Here is a 19,635-nt window from a genome sequence, read left to right on the forward strand (position 1 = left end):
CATGCTGCAGCGGCGCGAGCGGTGGCTTTTCGCCTTCCTCCTCAAGCTGCTCGCCGCCGACCCGCCCGCCCTCTCCCTCCTCGCCGCGGGCGCCGCCGACGGCGCCGCCTTTCGCGACCCGGAGCCGCCGCACGCCCGCAAGGCGCCGCGGTACGCCAAGGTGGACATGTACCGCTACTCGATGGCGGAGCCGCTCTGGCTGCTCGCAGCCCGCTGGTGGCGCGCACCCACAACACCGCTCGTGTGGTGGAGCCGCGTCACGGGCTATCGGCCCCGCGCCGATCCTTATTTACGCCGCCTCGAGAGGCGAGACGCGTCGCGACATGACATCAAAGTGTTAATACACAAAAGGATAAAGCGTGTCGTCCTTGGTAGTTCACACAACGAAAATAATGCACAATACTTCACACGCAGACCCTTACAGATCACAGATCACAATACTTCACAATCAGTAGATATCCAGAGCCCTGGCCATCATCCGCATGGCCGCGCCCCGCGGGTCATGTTCATGTTCAAGACACGAGGGAGCGACTCCGAAGGGCGGCGGGGCGCGAACAAAAGGCGGCTATGGTTGGGGGCAAGTCAGCGCCCCCCCGGCTGGCACCGACGGCAGCATCGGGATGTGTCGGTGTCTGTAAGTTCCATGCAAGCCCACCTGCGGCATCGGCGGGCCGGCCCGTTGACGACCCCAACGAGCAAAACGGGAGGTGGAGGCGATAATAGACAAGGTTGTGCTCCAAGTTGTGCCCGAGTAGGCTCGTCTAATCGCATACCATCTGGGGCGGGGCGCTTGGCAAGCCAGTCGCCTTGCTGCAACATCCACTGGGGCTGGCGCATGGGGAGCATACCACTTCGCACACGGTCGACCCTCCGACTCCGACACTGCCCGAGTGGCAGTACTGGTCGGGTGGGTCGGATGGCAAGCCAGTCGCCTTGCTGCAACATCCAGTGGGGCTGGCGAGGCATATGGCGCAGCCAAAGAATGTGCACACATCAGTCGACCCTCCGACTCCGACACTGCCCGAGCGGCAGGACAACCCAGGGGTGGTTGGCAAGCCAGTCGCCTCGCTGCAACATCCACTGGGGCTGGCGCATGTGGCGCAGACCTCTTTGCACACAGCCGCTCCGAGTCCGACACTGCCCGAGGAGCAAGTGTGCCTGCATCTGGACACGACGTCCTCTGCCAACGAGACAGCGTCGTCGAAGCCACGCGACAAGTCTTTGCCGACCTCCTCGGCCATTTCGACGATCTCTTCGGCGAGCTCTGCGCACCCCTCAAATGTGTAATCTTGGAAGGCGTCGATCGCGTCCTGGCAGGCGCTCTCGGTCGTCACCTCGATGCTGCCGAGGTTGATCATCTCGACTGCCGACAGGGCGAGGTCCTGGAAGTTGACGTCGTACGGGAGGTCCACCCGGGTGAGCTTGGCGGCATGCTCGTTGAAGTAATCGAGGTGCGCGCCGCTGGGACAGACGCTGTCGATGGCTGCGATGGCTGCGACGGGCAGCACGTCCACGACATCGGGGATGGTGATGGCCGCGTTGGGCGGAACGATGTCTTGGATGGCGTTCGCAAGCGGCTTCACTACAGTCTCCTGGATGATTTCATTGGCCACATCGAGCAGCGTCTCCATAAGTGTCTTGATCAAAGTTCCGCCGAGTTCGTCGGCGGGGCACGAGACCAGCGAGGCGACAAGACCCGCCTTCTCGCCGACGCTGGCAGCGCACTGGGCGGCATTTGTGTTCTCGAAGTCTTTGACGTGCTTCTCGACGTAGTCAAAGATACCGTTGAGCGCGTCGGCGAATCTTTCGATGGGGTCAAGAAGCTCTACCACCTTGACGACCTCCATGAGGGCTTCGTCAAGCGGCTCCAGGCCATCGTTGCACCCCTTTCCCGTCAGCGTGAGCGCCTGAAGAGCCTCGCTGGTGAATGGCCAGTGCACCTTGTTTGCATCCTCGATGGCGACGGCTGCGTTAGAGAAAGCTGTGTCGGCCGTGCGATCGTAGCCCCCATTCTCCATAATGCAGGTATTGACAACGTCGAGGACAGCGGAAGCGTCTGTGAGCAGCGAGGCCGTGGTCCCCGTGATGTCTGCAGTAGCCTGAACCACCGCGTCGACGTGCTGGACAACCTCATCAATCTTAATGGTCACGTTGTGGACCACCTTGGACGCCTTCGTGAGCGGAGGCTGGATCTTTTTGACCACAGTGAACACCACCTTGAGCACCTTGCCCACCTTCGGAATCTTGGTCAGAATCGGCTCGACCGGCTTGATCAAATTGAGGACGTCCTTCATCGTCTCCATGGCAGACTCGAAATTGCCGGCCACCTCAGTCACGGTTTCAGTGATTTCCTGGACCTCGCCGATGCTCTCGCCGATGCTGTCCAGCCGGTCGTCACAAGCCTGCACCTCCTCGCCGGCAGTCTTGAGGGACGTCACGAGCTGTTCCGTCACGAGCTCCTCAATCACGAGCTGCTCCTCCTGCTCGAAGGACTCCCGAGATCCATCGGCATCGACGAAGTCGGCGCAGTACTCTTTGCCGGCGATTTCGATGCTGCCACCGTGCCAGCCATCTCCGTAGGAGTCAGTGCAGGAAAGGGTGAAGGCGCCGGTGCCGATGCAGCAGTGCTCCGACGTTTCCGTGTTGTCGTCGTATGGGCCGCCAGAGCAGACGGCGTCGCCGGACGCATCGCGAATCGACCACGTCACCTCGGAGCCCCAGCTCTTCGTGTTGACGGTGACCGAGTCGACCGTGCACTGCTTGCGGAACACCTGGTCGCCTGCCCAGCCCCAGTCGATGCCGGGTGAGCGCGTGCATGCGGTGTACTTGGTGCAGAAGCGGTTGGCCGGGCGGAACAGCACAAAGGGGCAGTCGGGGTCGTCGAGGCACTTCTTCTGGCAATCCTCCGAGGTGGGCTGATCGCCATAGTTGTTCCACGAGCCACCGCTCCAGTAGTTGCCGTTATGCTCGCTGCACATCTTGACGTTGTTGCCGTCGGTGGTGAAGGCGAGGCCCATGCCGCTCACGACCGAGGGAGGCGACAGCTTCCGGCCCCCATGCGAGGTCTTGTTGGCGGGCGTGATGTAGCGCGCGGTCAGGGTCGAGTCCGCCTTGGGAACGGCCTTGGTGGAGGAGAGGGTCTTGCGGCTCTCGGAGGCGCCGAGCGATTCCTTGTCGTCGACGATGGACTTGCTGGCCGTGTCGACGTCGGCGTACTTGAGGGTAGTCGCGACGTCCAGCTTGTCGGTCGGGATGGGTGCTCCGCGCGTGGCGGAGGCGGCGAAGGCGATCATCAGCAAGAGGCGGACCATGCTGTTGTCGGACGGGCGGCGAGAGTGAGTGAGGCAGCGACAGGAGGAGCGACCCGCGGCCAAGGGCAATGGCGACGCCGCACTGGCGGGTGGTCCGCCGCAGCACAGTGAAGTTGGCCGTGTGCGGCGGCAGCGAAAGTGGAGGAGAGGGTGGGCTGGAGGAGGGTGTAGCGAGCGGGCGGTGCGGTGCTGGGCTGGGGCGGCAGCACACATGGATGGCGAGACCTTTGCTCCTCGGCCTCGGCGTGATGTCCAAGTCACGCAAAAACGGCCCCCCCCGGGACAAAGGAGGGTTGAAGCACTCCGATAATCAAAGCGCGCGCATATTCTGCATCGACGAGACACAGGCATTCTTGGATGGTGGTTGAGGGCGTCCGCGCAACATGGACAAAGGAACAGCCCAGCAGGGACCAGGGTGGATGGATGGATGGAGCGACCTCTGCATGTGCATGGACATGCACATGACATGCACATGTGCATGTGCATGTGCATGTGCATGCACATGTTGTTGTGCGTACGCGCAGTCAGGTCGCCCGCCGCGGGCAAGAAAAGAAGGACGCCAGCAAGGTCGCCGGTCAGAGAGAAAAGACGACGCGGGGTGGCACCATCTAACATCTCCACATTAAATCTTCTTTTGGAGAACCCAATCATAGTGGAGACCCACCCGGTGTCCTTAGATGGAAAACGCTTCCGCCTAGATGGCGTTTCTCCGCGGCATCTAGGATGCGCATATCATCTGTAGATGGGGGAGTCGCCGCCCCTGAGGCTGAGCCTCTGACGGAGGTCGTCGGCGGAGGACGAGGACGAGGATGACCGGTTGACGAGGATCGAGGGGTGCGCGGTGCGGGCGCGAGAGGCCGGGTGGCCAGAACTGCTCTGGGCCGGCGCGGGGCCCCCCGGAGGCACCGTGCGCCGCGCCGCAGTGCGGAAACGGGGCTCCGGCGCTCAGAGTCGCTCAGAGCACCGACTTCCCGAATGGTTACGGTTGGTTAGAGGGCAGATTTGGAAAGATCTCGAGGAGTACATACAGATAGACCCTCCAATCATCAGAAAGCTCCAACCTGATCGGTCGTACTGACCGCCGACAGATCACTCCAGACAGCAGACAGGCCGACGTCTGCACGCGGCCGGCCGGGCGAGAGGCTTGACACGATCCGACCCTGCGACCCTGACGCTGCTGCTCTAGCTATCAGACATGCACTGCTGACTGCTGCCACAATGTGCGACCTGTGCTGGCCCACTTGGCGGCCTTCCCGGTCAGTGGTGAGGCGCAGTTCAGAGCTGTCGATGGCGCGATGCCGCACTGGTCCCACATTGGTGACACGATACCACCAAGTTTGCCGGTCCAAGAGAGAGGCACCGGCGCTGTCCTGAGAAGGTGCGTGGTCCCTCTTGACTGCCCATGCGCGCGAGGCTGTGTAGGCATAGCCTCGAGAGTGCCAGCAGCCAATCCGAGGCAGTTTGTGATGCGCATTGCGCCAGAAGCGTGCACACGATGGAAGGACACCTTCCTACTGGCCGTACGATCAGGTCGTCACTGAATGCTGGATACTAAGGCCGCGAGCTATGCAGGTGATCAATTGTGCAGTATGGCACGGTCAGCAGCGCCGACAGGCTGTCGCAAGGCGTGATAGCATGGCCGCAAGTACGCCGAATTCCCATGAAAACAAGTGAAAAATGGCAGAAAAAAGAAAAAATGAAAAATCGGCGCCTGCGGCGGGCCATGGGGCCCCATCTCCCCCCCCGCATGCACACCCTCTGGGGCCCCCGCGCCGGCCCAGAGCAAAACTGCGCGTGTTATTTTTGAGAGGTCGTCACCGTGAGACTCGAGACTTGCGCCACTTTGAGATACGGCTAACCTCTTGGCGCTGGCGCGACTCTTGCCGTTGGCTGACTGGCGCGAGAGCGCTTAGCGTTTTGCAGCGATGCGAAACAGCCCAGCACCCGCGCGCTAGTCGGTGACCATGGCAGGGTCGGCCTCTGCGACGTAGCCAGCGTAGAAATCGAGCTTGTCGCGCACCACCCCGAGGTTCTCCTCCATCGAGCGGCGGCAAGCGTGCCACGCGGCCGCCTCCTCGCGCCACGCGCCTAGACGCCAGCCACTCCCGAGATGAGAGGGGGCCCGCCTCCCGGGGCGCCTTGCGCCGCCGCCGAGACGGAGGTCGCCGTGCAACGCCTCGTCGCGCTCGAGAGAGCGCCGCTGCGCCGCCGCCTCGCCGCGCAGAGCCTCGAGCAGCTGCTCGGCAGACTGCCGCACCGAGTCCGGGGTACGCGGCGCAAGCTCGCCGGCCGCCGCGGCGGTGGTGAAGGCGTAGAAGTTGGCGACGACGGCGCAGTACCTGCTCGTGAGTGTGAGTGTGTGTGGGGGGGGGGGGGGGGGGCTGTGTGCAGCAGCGCGCGGTGCGTGCGTGCGTGCGTGCGTGCGTGCGTGCGTGCGTGCGTGCGTGCGTGCGTGCGTGCGTGCGTGCGTGCGTGCGTGCGTGCGTGCGTGCGCGCGTGCGCGTGTGTGTGTTGCGTACAGAGGGGCCGCCGGCTGCCAACAATATACCTACAACTTTGAAGAAAACCGCGAGGGAGTACAACTGTAGTTGCCGCGAAAGGAACGGAATAGTCAGGGACATTCCTGTCGCCGATCCAGACACGCATCAAATCAATGTTCGCTCTCGTCGCCGCCGCTGCGCCCTCGCTCCTCGGCTCGCGCACGCCGACTCCGAAGCCAACGGTCGCCTTCTACCCGGGCGCCGGCTCTCCCAGCGAAGTGGGTGGCACCGGCCTTCCAGGCGCGAGCCGACCCGCCCTTTCCGACGACAGCCTTTCCGCTGTGGGCTAGGCCGCCTCATCCGCTGTGGGCTAGGCCGCCTCACCGCGACGCCGCTCGCACACTGACAACACACGCGCGCGCGCGGCGCGCGCACAACACGGCTTGACCGTTGCAGGTGACATCGGCTTCGACCCGCTCGGCCTCGCCAACTTTGATCTCCTTCTCGACAGCGGCATCGACAAGCAGCGCTCTGCCGCCCTGGTGCTCCGCGACTACCGCGACGCCGAGCTCAAGCACGGCCGCCTCGCCATGCTGGCCGCCGTCGCGTGGCCGCTGCAGGAGAAGCTGAACCCGCTCCTCGCGGCCCGCTTCCACATGCCCAATCTCGTGGCCGAGACGGGCGGCCTCTCTCCCTCCGTCCTCAACGGCGGGCTCGAGCAGGGCATCATCCCGTCGGCGGTCGTCACCTTCGCCGTGCTCGTCTCCCTCGTCGAGGCGCAGGGCCTGCGCATCAAGAAGGCGCAGGGCGAGGCCTGGATGCCCGGAGACTACACGACGGCGCGCATCGCCGAGCGCGGCTCGCCCCAGTTCTTGTCGCTCCAGGAGGGCGAGATCTGGAACAGCCGCATCGCGATGCTCGCCGTCCTCGCGTACGTCGTGCAGGAAGTGGCTTCGGGCATCCCCACCGCCGCCACCATCCCCTTCTGGGGCTTCTAATAGTGGGGCGGCCCTCGTGCTGGTGTCCTTGTCGTGCTACATTGCCGTTCCTCTTGTGTTGTCGATGCTGCAGCTGCTTCCGCACCGCGTGGCCTGTCTGATGTGAACCCCTCCCTGCCCTCTGTGGACCGCCCTCTTTGACGCGCATGCACCCCGTTTGGCGCCGTGCCGCGCCGGAGATGCGAGGGCTTCTGACAGCCTGGGCATCTCGCCGGCAATGGTGCTCTTCGTCCCGCGGTCCCGGGGCATGCGTTACCTATTTTTGCGTTTGTACTGTATATCCTCATCGACTGTGATTGTTGTGTGATGAGAAATGGTTTTCAGACTCGTATCTCTCGCCCGTCGAGACTACACGAATTGCGTCGCAATTCGCCGTTCGCGCAATTGCCAATTCGCCCACGAAATGCGACCCCAATGCACAAATGCAAGATGCACCTCCAGGGCGCAGGGCCAGGGGGGGGGGGGGGGTCGAGGCGCGAGGGCACTCGAGGATCAGACTCTGGAGATCGGACAGGACACGGAACTAAGAATTGCACTGTATTCGTTACGGTGGAAACGATAGACGCCAGTGGGGAGGTGGGAGTCCACCGTGCACCAGCCAATTCTCGGTCAGGTGTAGTGGATCACCTTAAAAACCTGGATTAATTCCTGAGCCCCCCTGGCCCCACCAGACGGGTGGCGCGAGGTGCCCGGGCCACTTTGTAGCGCCTCCCGAGCCTCCCGGCGCCTCCGGTGGCCTCCTGAAACCTCTCCCGCAGTATCTCTCGGCGACGTGGGGAGCGGCTGCCGTCCACGGCTCGCACCGGCTCTTCCAGCGGCTCCACGCTTGCCGCCCGTGACGTCCGCGCCACGCACCACCACGCGGCCGCTCGAGAGAGCGGTCGACGCCCATACTGCTGGGCGTGGCGCTCTATCGGTCGACGCTTCGGCGTCGCTGCTTGGTCGGTCCAGCGTGCCTCGACGCGGCGTCGCGGCCGAGTACGGCTCGATGGCACAGCGCGTCGCCACGGATAAGATGCGACCCTGCATGGAGGGGGAAGCTCCAAGAATGTTTCGTTCTACTTGCAGGAGAGGTCCAAGCAATTCGGGTGACTGCATGGCTCTTCGCCACTTCGCGTCGAGGGATGCCCCGGGGGGGCCCCGGCGTCCAAGATAATGACTTGCTTCATTAGAAGCGCCGTGTCTTGCGGCACGTGTTGTGACAAACAGGCCGCTATTAATGAAAATGGGAATGTTATCTAGTTAAGGCAACCCGAGCGACAACTCAGATAGACTCTAGCCCGACAGATCACCTGACAGCACCTGACAGCCTGACAGCCAGGGCTCAGATCACCCCCTGCTCCACGATGGGGGCTTTAGGCGACGAGGGCGGGGCGCTAGGCGGCGGTTTGTTTTCGGGGGAGTCGGGTGGGTCATCGGCGTAGCTAGAGGCCCCATCACCGATGTCGTCGAGTGGGATGGTTGTACCTCCTCCGTTAATAACCACGTCGTCGCCCACGGTGCTGCTCTCCCCGTCGTCTGCGTCTGTTGGGACAGACTCGTCTCGCCACTCCGGTGCGCCGCAATCCCTCGCGCCGCTCCTGCCGAGGTCCGCTTTCTTATCGACGTAGTCGTTCCACTTATGACCACTGTGCCCCTTGACGTGTCTCCATGTCACTTCGTGCCGTGGGGCTCCTGCCCGTGTCCGGGCGTGGAGATGCGAGGGTCGCCCCCCCTTGCCCCACCACTTTGTGTGTGGAGACGTTTACCTTACCTTACCTTACCTTACTTCGTGCCTCGACGCTAAATGCCGCCACGCTGCTCGAAGATAGCTCGCTAGTTGTGCGTTCTCCCCCGGCGAGATTCTCCCCGTCGCACACGCCATCGCGTACTCGCTGTCCGTTCGGACCACCCCTCGTGAGCCTGCTGGTTGTGGTGCCTTGTGGAGTAGTGAGCGAAAAAGCTCCGCAAGCGCTGACAGTTCTGCCGTGTTATTGGTGTGTTCCGCGCCCCCACGAAAGCGGCGTGTACGGGGCTAGTCACGACGGGGCCGTAGCCTTCGTTCACGAGCATGGCATTTACGTCGCGTATGCCGTCCCCGCCCATGACTACGGCGTACGCCCATCCTGCCCTGCCGCCGTCTTCCGACCCATCAGTGTACGCCGTCCAGTCGGGTGGTCGCTGCTGCTCGGGGCGGGACGGACACAGCGCGTGTGCTCCCGGGGCGCGAGCGCAGCCCTCCGCGTGCGGGGCGCAGGGCGCGCGGGCCCGCGCGGCGTGCGCCGTCTTCATTCTTCAATCCTCGGCGTCAGAGCAGACAGAGACTCTCTGCTGCGCACGCGCACGCTTCATTCAACTTACCATTCTACTGTACGCAGCGACAACCGGCATCATCCGACAAGGACCGCTGGCTCGGGTAGTGCCCTCTCCCTCTCCGGCGGCCCGCCCAGGCTTGGCGGCGACTGGTCGTCCCCGCCGCCGCCGTTGCGCTCTCTCTCGACGCTCCAGACGAACCAGCAGCCCTCGTTGCCGTCGCAGCCCGACCCGCGCGTGGCCAGCCAGCTACCGCCGCTGCCGCTGCCGCCGCTGCGCGGCTCCTCGCGCCGGCTCTGCCGCGTGAGCGTGAACAGGTAGTACGAGGGTGGCGCCGCCGCCGCCGCCGCAGCCAGGAAGCCGCCGTCGCACGTGTCGTACATGTCGGGGTGGAACGTGTGCACCCTCACCCGGCAGCCCCAGCATGGCATCCGGGCTGCGGCGAGCGCTTGCGCCGGCTTCGCCGCGCCGCCGGCGCGCTGCAGGTCGCCTTCATGCTCAACATCGCCGCCTCGGGCAACCTCTCCTTCCTCAACCACCTCACCGTCGTCCCGTCGCTCTCCTGCCTCGACGACGCCTGCTGGCGGCCGCTCGCCCGCCGCTGCCCGCGCGCCCTCGCCGCCCTCGTCGCAGAGCCCGCCGCCGCCCTCGGGAAAGCCGAGCCGCCGCCGTCGCGCCTCGCCCGCGCCGCGTGGGTGCTGCTCGACTGCGCCTTGCTCGGGGTGGTCGGATGGCTCTCTTGGCCGGTGCTTGCCAACCTGCTGAGCTCAGTGGCGGGAGGCAGGCCATGAACGCCTCCTTTGGCGCCTTCAAGCTCGTCAATACGTACGGCGCGTTCGGCAGCGTGGGCGAGGCGCGGTACGAGCCCATCGTCTCTCTGAGCCACGACGGACGCCCCTGGCAGGAGGGGCCCCTCCCCCCCCCCCCCCCCTGCCGCCCGCCCCGCCTCCGCATCTCGCACTCTCCCGTAGGTCGAGTTCCCCTGCAAGCCCGGCGCGGTGACTCGCCGGCCATGCTTCTGCGCTCCCTACCACTACCGGCTCGACTGGAACATCTGGTTCCTCGGCTTCAAGCCGCACCAAAGCATGCTGCAGCGGCGCGAGCGGTGGCTTTTCGCCTTCCTCCTCAAGCTGCTCGCCGCCGACCCGCCCGCCCTCTCCCTCCTCGCCGCGGGCGCCGCCGACGGCGCCGCCTTTCGCGACCCGGAGCCGCCGCACGCCCGCAAGGCGCCGCGGTACGCCAAGGTGGACATGTACCGCTACTCGATGGCGGAGCCGCTCTGGCTGCTCGCAGCCCGCTGGTGGCGCGCACCCGCGACGCCGCTCGTGTGGTGGAGCCGCGTCACGGGCTATCGGCCCCGCGCCGATCCTTATTTACGCCGCCTCGAGAGGCGAGACGCGTCGCGACATGACATCAAAGTGTTAATACACAAAAGGATAAAGCGTGTCGTCCTTGGTAGTTCACACAACGAGAATAATGCACAATACTTCACAATCAGTAGATATCCAGAGCCCTGGCCATCATCCGCACGGCCGCGCCCCGCGGGTCATGTTCATGTTCAAGACACGAGGGAGCGACTCCGAAGGGCGGCGGGGCGCGAACAAAAGGCGGCTATGGTTGGGGGCAAGTCAGCGCCCCCCCGGCTGGCACCGACGGCAGCATCGGGATGTGTCGGTGTCTGTAAGTTCCATGCAAGCCCACCTGCGGCATCGGCGGGCCGGCCCGTTGACGACCCCAACGAGCAAAACGGGAGGTGGAGGCGATAATAGACAAGGTTGTGCTCCAAGTTGTGCCCGAGTAGGCTCGTCTAATCGCATACCATCTGGGGCGGGGCGCTTGGCAAGCCAGTCGCCTTGCTGCAACATCCACTGGGGCTGGCGCATGGGGAGCATACCACTTCGCACACGGTCGACCCTCCGACTCCGACACTGCCCGAGTGGCAGTACTGGGTGGGTGGGTCGGATGGCAAGCCAGTCGCCTTGCTGCAACATCCAGTGGGGCTGGCGCATATGGCGCAGCCCAAGAATGTGCACACATCAGTCGACCCTCCGACTCCGACACTGCCCGAGCGGCAGGACAACCCAGGGGTGGTTGGCAAGCCAGTCGCCTCGCTGCAACATCCACTGGGGCTGGCGCATGTGGCGCAGACCTCTTTGCACACAGCCGCTCCGAGTCCGACACTGCCCGAGGAGCAAGTGTGCCTGCATTCCTCAATCACGAGCTGCTCCTCCTGCTCGAAGGACTCCCGAGATCCATCGGCATCGACGAAGTCGGCGCAGTACTCTTTGCCGGCGATTTCGATGCTGCCACCGTGCCAGCCATCTCCGTAGGAGTCAGTGCAGGAAAGGGTGAAGGCGCCGGTGCCGATGCAGCAGTGCTCCGACGTTTCCGTGTTGTCGTCGTATGGGCCGCCAGAGCAGACGGCGTCGCCGGACGCATCGCGAATCGACCACGTCACCTCGGAGCCCCAGCTCTTCGTGTTGACGGTGACCGAGTCGACCGTGCACTGCTTGCGGAACACCTGGTCGCCTGCCCAGCCCCAGTCGATGCCGGGTGAGCGCGTGCATGCGGTGTACTTGGTGCAGAAGCGGTTGGCCGGGCGGAACAGCACAAAGGGGCAGTCGGGGTCGTCGAGGCACTTCTTCTGGCAATCCTCCGAGGTGGGCTGATCGCCATAGTTGTTCCACGAACCACCGCTCCAGTAGTTGCCGTTATGCTCGCTGCACATCTTGACGTTGTTGCCGTCGGTGGTGAAGGCGAGGCCCATGCCGCTCACGACCGAGGGAGGCGACAGCTTCCGGCCCCCATGCGAGGTCTTGTTGGCGGGCGTGATGTAGCGCGCGGTCAGGGTCGAGTCCGCCTTGGGAACGGCCTTGGTGGAGGAGAGGGTCTTGCGGCTCTCGGAGGCGCCGAGCGATTCCTTGTCGTCGACGATGGACTTGCTGGCCGTGTCGACGTCGGCGTACTTGAGGGTAGTCGCGACGTCCAGCTTGTCGGTCGGGATGGGTGCTCCGCGCGTGGCGGAGGCGGCGAAGGCGATCATCAGCAAGAGGCGGACCATGCTGTTGTCGGACGGGCGGCGAGAGTGAGTGAGGCAGCGACAGGAGGAGCGACCCGCGGCCAAGGGCAATGGCGACGCCGCACTGGCGGGTGGTCCGCCGCAGCACAGTGAAGTTGGCCGTGTGCGGCGGCAGCGAAAGTGGAGGAGAGGGTGGGCTGGAGGAGGGTGTAGCGAGCGGGCGGTGCGGTGCTGGGCTGGGGCGGCAGCACACATGGATGGCGAGACCTTTGCTCCTCGGCCTCGGCGTGATGTCCAAGTCACGCAAAAACGGCCCCCCCCGGGACAAAGGAGGGTTGAAGCACTCCGATAATCAAAGCGCGCGCATATTCTGCATCGACGAGACACAGGCATTCTTGGATGGTGGTTGAGGGCGTCCGCGCAACATGGACAAAGGAACAGCCCAGCAGGGACCAGGGTGGATGGATGGATGGAGCGACCTCTGCATGTGCATGGACATGCACATGACATGCACATGTGCATGTGCATGTGCATGTGCATGCACATGTTGTTGTGCGTACGCGCAGTCAGGTCGCCCGCCGCGGGCAAGAAAAGAAGGACGCCAGCAAGGTCGCCGGTCAGAGAGAAAAGACGACGCGGGGTGGCACCATCTAACATCTCCACATTAAATCTTCTTTTGGAGAACCCAATCATAGTGGAGACCCACCCGGTGTCCTTAGATGGAAAACGCTTCCGCCTAGATGGCGTTTCTCCGCGGCATCTAGGATGCGCATATCATCTGTAGATGGGGGAGTCGCCGCCCCTGAGGCTGAGCCTCTGACGGAGGTCGTCGGCGGAGGACGAGGACGAGGATGACCGGTTGACGAGGATCGAGGGGTGCGCGGTGCGGGCGCGAGAGGCCGGGTGGCCAGAACTGCTCTGGGCCGGCGCGGGGCCCCCCGGAGGCACCGTGCGCCGCGCCGCAGTGCGGAAACGGGGCTCCGGCGCTCAGAGTCGCTCAGAGCACCGACTTCCCGAATGGTTACGGTTGGTTAGAGGGCAGATTTGGAAAGATCTCGAGGAGTACATACAGATAGACCCTCCAACCATCAGAAAGCTCCGACCTGATCGGTCGTACTGACCGCCGACAGATCACTCCAGACAGCAGACAGGCCGACGTCTGCACGCGGCCGGCCGGGCGAGAGGCTTGACACGATCCGACCCTGCGACCCTGACGCTGCTGCTCTAGCTATCAGACATGCACTGCTGACTGCTGCCACAATGTGCGACCTGTGCTGGCCCACTTGGCGGCCTTCCCGGTCAGTGGTGAGGCGCAGTTCAGAGCTGTCGATGGCGCGATGCCGCACTGGTCCCACATTGGTGACACGATACCACCAAGTTTGCCGGTCCAAGAGAGAGGCACCGGCGCTGTCCTGAGAAGGTGCGTGGTCCCTCTTGACTGCCCATGCGCGCGAGGCTGTGTAGGCATAGCCTCGAGAGTGCCAGCAGCCAATCCGAGGCAGTCTGTGACGCGCATTGCGCCAGAAGCGTGCACACGATGGAAGGACACCTTCCTACTGGCCGTACGATCAGGTCGTCACTGAATGCTGGATACTAAGGCCGCGAGCTATGCAGGTGATCAATTGTGCAGTATGGCACGGTCAGCAGCGCCGACAGGCTGTCGCAAGGCGTGATAGCATGGCCGCAAGTACGCCGAATTCCCATGAAAACAAGTGAAAAATGGCAGAAAAAAGAAAAAATGAAAAATCGGCGCCTGCGGCGGGCCATGGGGCCCCATCTCCCCCCCCGCATGCACACCCTCTGGGGCCCCCGCGCCGGCCCAGAGCAAAACTGCGCGTGTTATTTTTGAGAGGTCGTCACCGTGAGACTCGAGACTTGCGCCACTTTGAGATACGGCTAACCTCTTGGCGCTGGCGCGACTCTTGCCGTTGGCTGACTGGCGCGAGAGCGCTTAGCGTTTTGCAGCGATGCGAAACAGCCCAGCACCCGCGCGCTAGTCGGTGACCATGGCAGGGTCGGCCTCTGCGACGTAGCCAGCGTAGAAATCGAGCTTGTCGCGCACCACCCCGAGGTTCTCCTCCATCGAGCGGCGGCAAGCGTGCCACGCGGCCGCCTCCTCGCGCCACGCGCCTAGACGCCAGCCACTCCCGAGATGAGAGGGGGCCCGCCTCCCGGGGCGCCTTGCGCCGCCGCCGAGACGGAGGTCGCCGTGCAACGCCTCGTCGCGCTCGAGAGAGCGCCGCTGCGCCGCCGCCTCGCCGCGCAGAGCCTCGAGCAGCTGCGCAGTATCTCTCGGCGACGTGGGGAGCGGCTGCCGTCCACGGCTCGCACCGGCTCTTCCAGCGGCTCCACGCTTGCCGCCCGTGACGTCCGCGCCACGCACCACCACGCGGCCGCTCGAGAGAGCGGTCGACGCCCATACTGCTGGGCGTGGCGCTCTATCGGTCGACGCTTCGGCGTCGCTGCTTGGTCGGTCCAGCGTGCCTCGACGCGGCGTCGCGGCCGAGTACGGCTCGATGGCACAGCGCGTCGCCACGGATAAGATGCGACCCTGCATGGAGGGGGAAGCTCCAAGAATGTTTCGTTCTACTTGCAGGAGAGGTCCAAGCAATTCGGGTGACTGCATGGCTCTTCGCCACTTCGCGTCGAGGGATGCCCCGGGGGGGCCCCGGCGTCCAAGATAATGACTTGCTTCATTAGAAGCGCCGTGTCTTGCGGCACGTGTTGTGACAAACAGGCCGCTATTAATGAAAATGGGAATGTTATCTAGTTAAGGCAACCCGAGCGACAACTCAGATAGACTCTCACTGAGAGACCTCCTCACCTTAGACAAAGAAGAGACACACACACACACACATACACGCGCGCGGTGTACCCGCTACGTACGTCATGCGCCTGAGCCTATCTCTACTCGCATGCGTCCTCAAACCTGCCCGCACGCGAGGTCGTACTCGCTGCGGGCGAGGTAGAAGAGGCCGCCCTCCTCCTTCGCCCACTTGAGCTCTGGCACGGGGAGGGAGCAGGTGCGTCGCGCAGTCGCGGCGACGCGGTTTTGCTCGCTCGGCCAAGCCTTGAAGACAACGCTGCGAGCCGACGGCCGCGCTCTTTCGGCGCGGCGGCTGGTAGTTTGGATCGCGTATTTTGGGTATTGCTTGCTGTCCCCCTCTCCTCACGTTGAAGGATAACCTTCATAGCAAGCTATGTCCCATAGTCCCGTTGGACTCGCGCAGCAACGCCGAAAAGCACAGCCACGCCGCACGGCGCACCGCTCTCGTCCTCTGGCTGCGCCGGCAGCTCGTAGTCGCGCTCGCGCACCCACAAGCGGATGCCCTCCCGTCCGCGAGCGAGGCGTGAAAGAGGAGGTTGAGGAGCGAGAGCCGAGACGATCGACCACGCGAGCGATATCTCGGCGGGGCTGTCTCGAGGGGCTGTCGCAGCGAGAGAGGGTGCGCAGAGGAGCCAGGAGGAGGTCCGTGGTGAGGTCGAGGATGGAGGGGGCCGGGGCGGGCCGGACACAGCGCGTGTGCTCCCGGGGCGCGAGCGCAGCCCTCCGCGTGCGGGGCGCAGGGCGCGCGGGCCCGCGCGGCGTGCGCCGTCTTCATTCTTCAATCCTCGGCGTCAGAGCAGACAGAGACTCTCTGCTGCGCACGCGCACGCTTCATTCAACTTACCATTCTACTGTACGCAACGACAACCGGCATCATCCGACAAGGACCGCTGGCTCGGGTAGTGCCCTCTCCCTCTCCGGCGGCCCGCCCAGGCTTGGCGGCGACTGGTCGTCCCCGCCGCCGCCGTTGCGCTCTCTCTCGACGCTCCAGACGAACCAGCAGCCCTCGTTGCCGTCGCAGCCCGACCCGCACGTGGCCAGCCAGCTACCGCCGCTGCCGCTGCCGCCGCTGCGCGGCTCCTCGCGCCGGCTCTGCCGCATGAGCGTGAACAGGTAGTACGAGGGTGGCGCCGCCGCCGCCGCCGCAGCCAGGAAGCCGCCGTCGCACGTGTCGTACATGTCGGGGTGGAACGTGTGCACCCTCACCCGGCAGCCCCAGCGTGGCATCCGGCCGTCGCCGCCCTGGTCGAGGGTGAGGCCCGAGACGATCTCGTGAGATCCGTGCCCAATCAGGCCCGGACAGCTCGCATCGAGCATACGCCGCACGCGCCGCTGCACCTCCTGCGGCGGAGGGTCGAGCTGGCCACCGCCGCCCTGGGCGCGGCCGCTCTCCATGATCATGGCGCGGCGGGCACGAGAGAAGAGCTGGAAAACGCGTGGCAGCCTGGCCTCCGAGAGGGCTCGGAGCTGCTCCGACACGACCTCCTCCGGCGTCGCCTCCACGCTCGGCAAGCCAGGCCGGACGCTCATCAAGAGCAGAGAGGTGCGCGGCGCGAGCAGGGCCACGAGCGGCGCGTGCACGTGCATGTGGACACGTATATTGTCCTGCCGCGAACAGAGTCCCGTCGGCCCAAGTCCGCGGTTTAGCTCACGCACTCTCGAGGTCTCTTGGAGCAGAGCCCGGCGAGCCCTCGAGAGACAGTCAAGACAAGAATCTGGCCTCGTAACACACACAGGGTACACGAGAGCAGAATTTTTCGAGCGCTATCCCGCGCCGCGTGCTCTTTCTTTTACACGAGGCACGGGACTGGCGCGCACGGGCGGTGAACCTTCTTTTGTTTGTTTGTAGACGGCTAGGACTGTGAGCAGCCTCGCTCTCAATCCTACCTAGATAGAAGTCGAAGGATTGTGAGCAGCACTCCTCGCAATCGTAGCATCTCTGTGCGATTCTGAGCACCTACGCTCGCAATCCTACATCTTCTAGGACTATGAGCAGGCTCCGCTCACAATGTGACTGGTTGGTGACCGCCTACGACTACTACCAGCGCGCTCGCAATCCGAGCAAAGTCTAGGATTGCGAGCAGCACTGCTCACAATCGTAGCAACATGCCTCCGATTGTGAGCCGTAGGGCTCGCATTCGCTCCCATCCCCTCCTTTGCCTTGTCTGTTTTCTTTCTTTCTTTCTTTTTGGCAGCCGCACAGCCGGGGAGCTAAGAAGCGCACCCAGCGGGCTGGATGCTTGGTATCGGGCTGCGGGCTGCAAGAGAGGTCGGGGCGCTAGCCGGGGCGCTGTGACAGCTCATCGTTTCCACCGTAACGAATGACAAGTGCAATTCTTAGTTCCCTGTGATAGTGCCAGCACGCGCCAGTCCGCACTTGTGTCGAGCCTGTCTGCTGTGAGAGAGAGTTGTGTTTGTCAAATTCTTCGTTCTATCCTGTTGAGACAAAACTATTGTGGGTTCGCCGTCAGCGCGACCTGACAGCGGAGCACTTGGTGTTGGAGCGCACTTGGAGTGCGGTCGGTAACCTCACATCCAGCGCGGGGAGCCGGGGACTCCTCCGAAGCTCCGTTGTTAGGCCGGGCGCTCGCTCCCCCCCGCACCTCTAAGCTGTAAGTACTAATACGTACTGTAGACACACCTCAGCTCATCATTCCTTTCTTTCATTTATAGTGCCTTGTAGGCCGCCCCCGACAAGGGCGACGAGGGTCTATGCTACACGAAATGCCTGACTTACGACGAGGCCAATGCGGCTGGCCTAGACGCATGGACTGGGTGCGTACCTTGACCACGCGTAATCGGGTGCGTACCTTGTCTCTAGCTAGTTCGTTCTCTGCTGCGTGTCTGTGTGTCCGTGCTGAGCCGTGGCGCCCACACAGGCGCTGCCTCCCTGCCTCATGAGTCATGTCTCGACCCCGCGCCCGGTGTACACAAGAGTGGCTCGCTCGCCTCCCTCCCGTCCCACCTCCGGTGCACACCTCGGCCTGTGAGTCCTTTTCTTTCTATCGCAGCGCACTCGCCATCTGCGAGCTAGCGCGTCGCGAACTCGCCGTCTGAGCCTAGCGCCGCGCCTCGGACATCACCATTTTGGCTCGAACAAGCCCTCCGCGCCCCCACACCGTGAGGATAATATTTTTCTCTCTCTTTGTCGGCGCCTGAACCAATACGACGGCGCGACCGAGGTGCAAATAGATAGCCGAGCAGCACGCCGATGAGCCCGACCAGCAGCTTTGAGAGAGAGAGAGAGAGAGAGATGAGACGAGGGCGGCGGGCGCGCGGAGGGGCAGCGTGAGGTGACGTTACGGCTTCTGGAAGGGGGTGCAGTGGCGCGGTTCGTCTCTCTATGTTCGGCGCCTGAATTAAATAAAAATAGTGCGAAATCTCAGTTTGCTAATGATGCCGGCCCCCTCCGAAGCTAATGGGTGGAGCTGCCCGCGGTGCGCCCGAAACAACCCCGCCCGCGTTGCCGTCTGCACGTCGCGAGGCTGTCACGTCTACTTCTGCTTCAAGTGCTCGCGAACCGGCCACCTTCAGGCGGACTGCCTCTACCGCGTGAACGGCACGGCGAAAGGCGCGTCCGGTGAGGTCCGGGCAGGCGACTGGGCGTGTGACGTGTGCGGCAACCACAACTTTGCGTCAAAGGCGACTCTAACGGCCTCTCCCCTCTCTTCTTACTCCGTGACCGACGCAGCCCCATGGCTAGATCGGCCTGCATGATGCTCGTCTCGCGCACCGCGCGAGAGCACACGCCTCACTCACCCGCCGCTCACCGCTCACCGCCGCCGCATCTCTCCCCCGGGTTTGGCAGGTCGGCTGCAACCTATGCGGCACGGCCAAGCCCGACGGGGCTGAAATCGTCAAACTGGGCGCGGAGGCGGCGCTTTGGTGTGCCGAGGCACCTTCGCCGTGTGTCACACCGGCCTTCTCCTCTCCGCATCTCGGCTGTATTCTCGGCAAATATTGCGAGATGTAGGAGAACCCCCGCTACAAGACGGCCCTGTGCCGCCACTTTGCGGAGGGCGGCGCCTGCTTCTACGGCAACCGCTGCGCGTACGCGCACGGCACCGGGGAGCTGCGGAGGGGGCATTACGCGCCTCCGCACAGGCGCGTGCTAGAGCGCCTCCCTCACCACACGCAGAGCACACACGACGCACAACCTGGCGGGCGGGGGGGGGGGGGCGTCAGACCGCGGAGGCAACCTCCCCTTTTCCGGACCCCCCCTGATTATTGATGCATCGTCTCAAGGCTATTCGCATGTGTGACCGCATCATCGGTATGGCAGATGGTCCGATCGGCGAAGAAGGCAACCACGATGATTTGCTTGCCCGCCAGGGTGGATTGTACCGGCACCTTTGCGAACTGCAGATGGGATTGAGACGATGACTGAAGCTCGGCTGCCGACCCCGAAATCTGTCAATAACAAAGTCAGTGCCAACTATAGCGATTTTGCCCCACCCGCTCTGGAAATCGTCAAAAAACCCGCCTCGCCACTTCGATACATCCTCATCTGGCTCATATGCCTTCTCTTTGCCGCGGGATTTGTCTGGAGGTATCTCGAAAGGATCGACATCGACGCAGCCCCACACGGTAAGGTGCAGCCATCCGGTCGGGTCAAAATCGTGCAATCGACCATCTCAGGGCGCGTTGTTTCCGCCATGTTCGCGAACGGCATGGAGGTCAAGAACAGGGATTTGCTCTGGAAACTCGC

At 63.8% G+C, this 19,635-nt stretch overlaps 4 protein-coding genes across 4 annotated transcripts; 3 read left to right on the plus strand and 1 right to left on the minus strand.

Annotated features, from left to right (window-relative positions):
* Positions 1-5,937: 5,937 nt before the first annotated feature.
* Lhcf44 (light harvesting protein) lies at positions 5,938-7,086 on the plus strand. Its single transcript, XM_005783871.1, has 2 exons — positions 5,938-6,091; positions 6,248-7,086. Exons 1-2 carry the CDS (start codon positions 5,965-5,967, stop codon positions 6,787-6,789), a joined length of 669 nt encoding a protein of 222 aa, XP_005783928.1. The 5' UTR covers positions 5,938-5,964; the 3' UTR covers positions 6,790-7,086.
* Positions 7,087-9,462: 2,376 nt separating this feature from the next.
* On the plus strand, positions 9,463-10,506 carry EMIHUDRAFT_231911 (hypothetical protein; the record flags this gene model as incomplete). Its single annotated transcript, XM_005783872.1, has 4 exons — positions 9,463-9,566; positions 9,853-9,952; positions 10,053-10,186; positions 10,470-10,506. The coding sequence occupies 4 exons, from the start codon at positions 9,463-9,465 to the stop codon at positions 10,504-10,506; spliced, it is 375 nt and encodes a 124-aa protein (XP_005783929.1).
* A 611-nt stretch (positions 10,507-11,117) lies between these two features.
* Positions 11,118-12,142, minus strand: EMIHUDRAFT_231912 (hypothetical protein; the record flags this gene model as incomplete). Its single annotated transcript, XM_005783873.1, has 2 exons — positions 11,118-11,188; positions 11,263-12,142. The coding sequence occupies 2 exons, from the start codon at positions 12,140-12,142 to the stop codon at positions 11,118-11,120; spliced, it is 951 nt and encodes a 316-aa protein (XP_005783930.1).
* A 6,178-nt stretch (positions 12,143-18,320) lies between these two features.
* On the plus strand, positions 18,321-18,644 carry EMIHUDRAFT_231915 (hypothetical protein; the record flags this gene model as incomplete). The annotated part of the gene is made up of 1 exon (XM_005783874.1): positions 18,321-18,644. One exon carries the CDS (start codon positions 18,321-18,323, stop codon positions 18,642-18,644), a length of 324 nt encoding a protein of 107 aa, XP_005783931.1.
* Between the last annotated feature and the right edge of the window lie 991 nt (positions 18,645-19,635).

This window comes from Emiliania huxleyi (assembly GCF_000372725.1).
Source record: "Emiliania huxleyi CCMP1516 chromosome Unknown EMIHUscaffold_176, whole genome shotgun sequence".
Lineage (NCBI taxonomy): Eukaryota > Haptophyta > Isochrysidales > Noelaerhabdaceae > Emiliania > Emiliania huxleyi.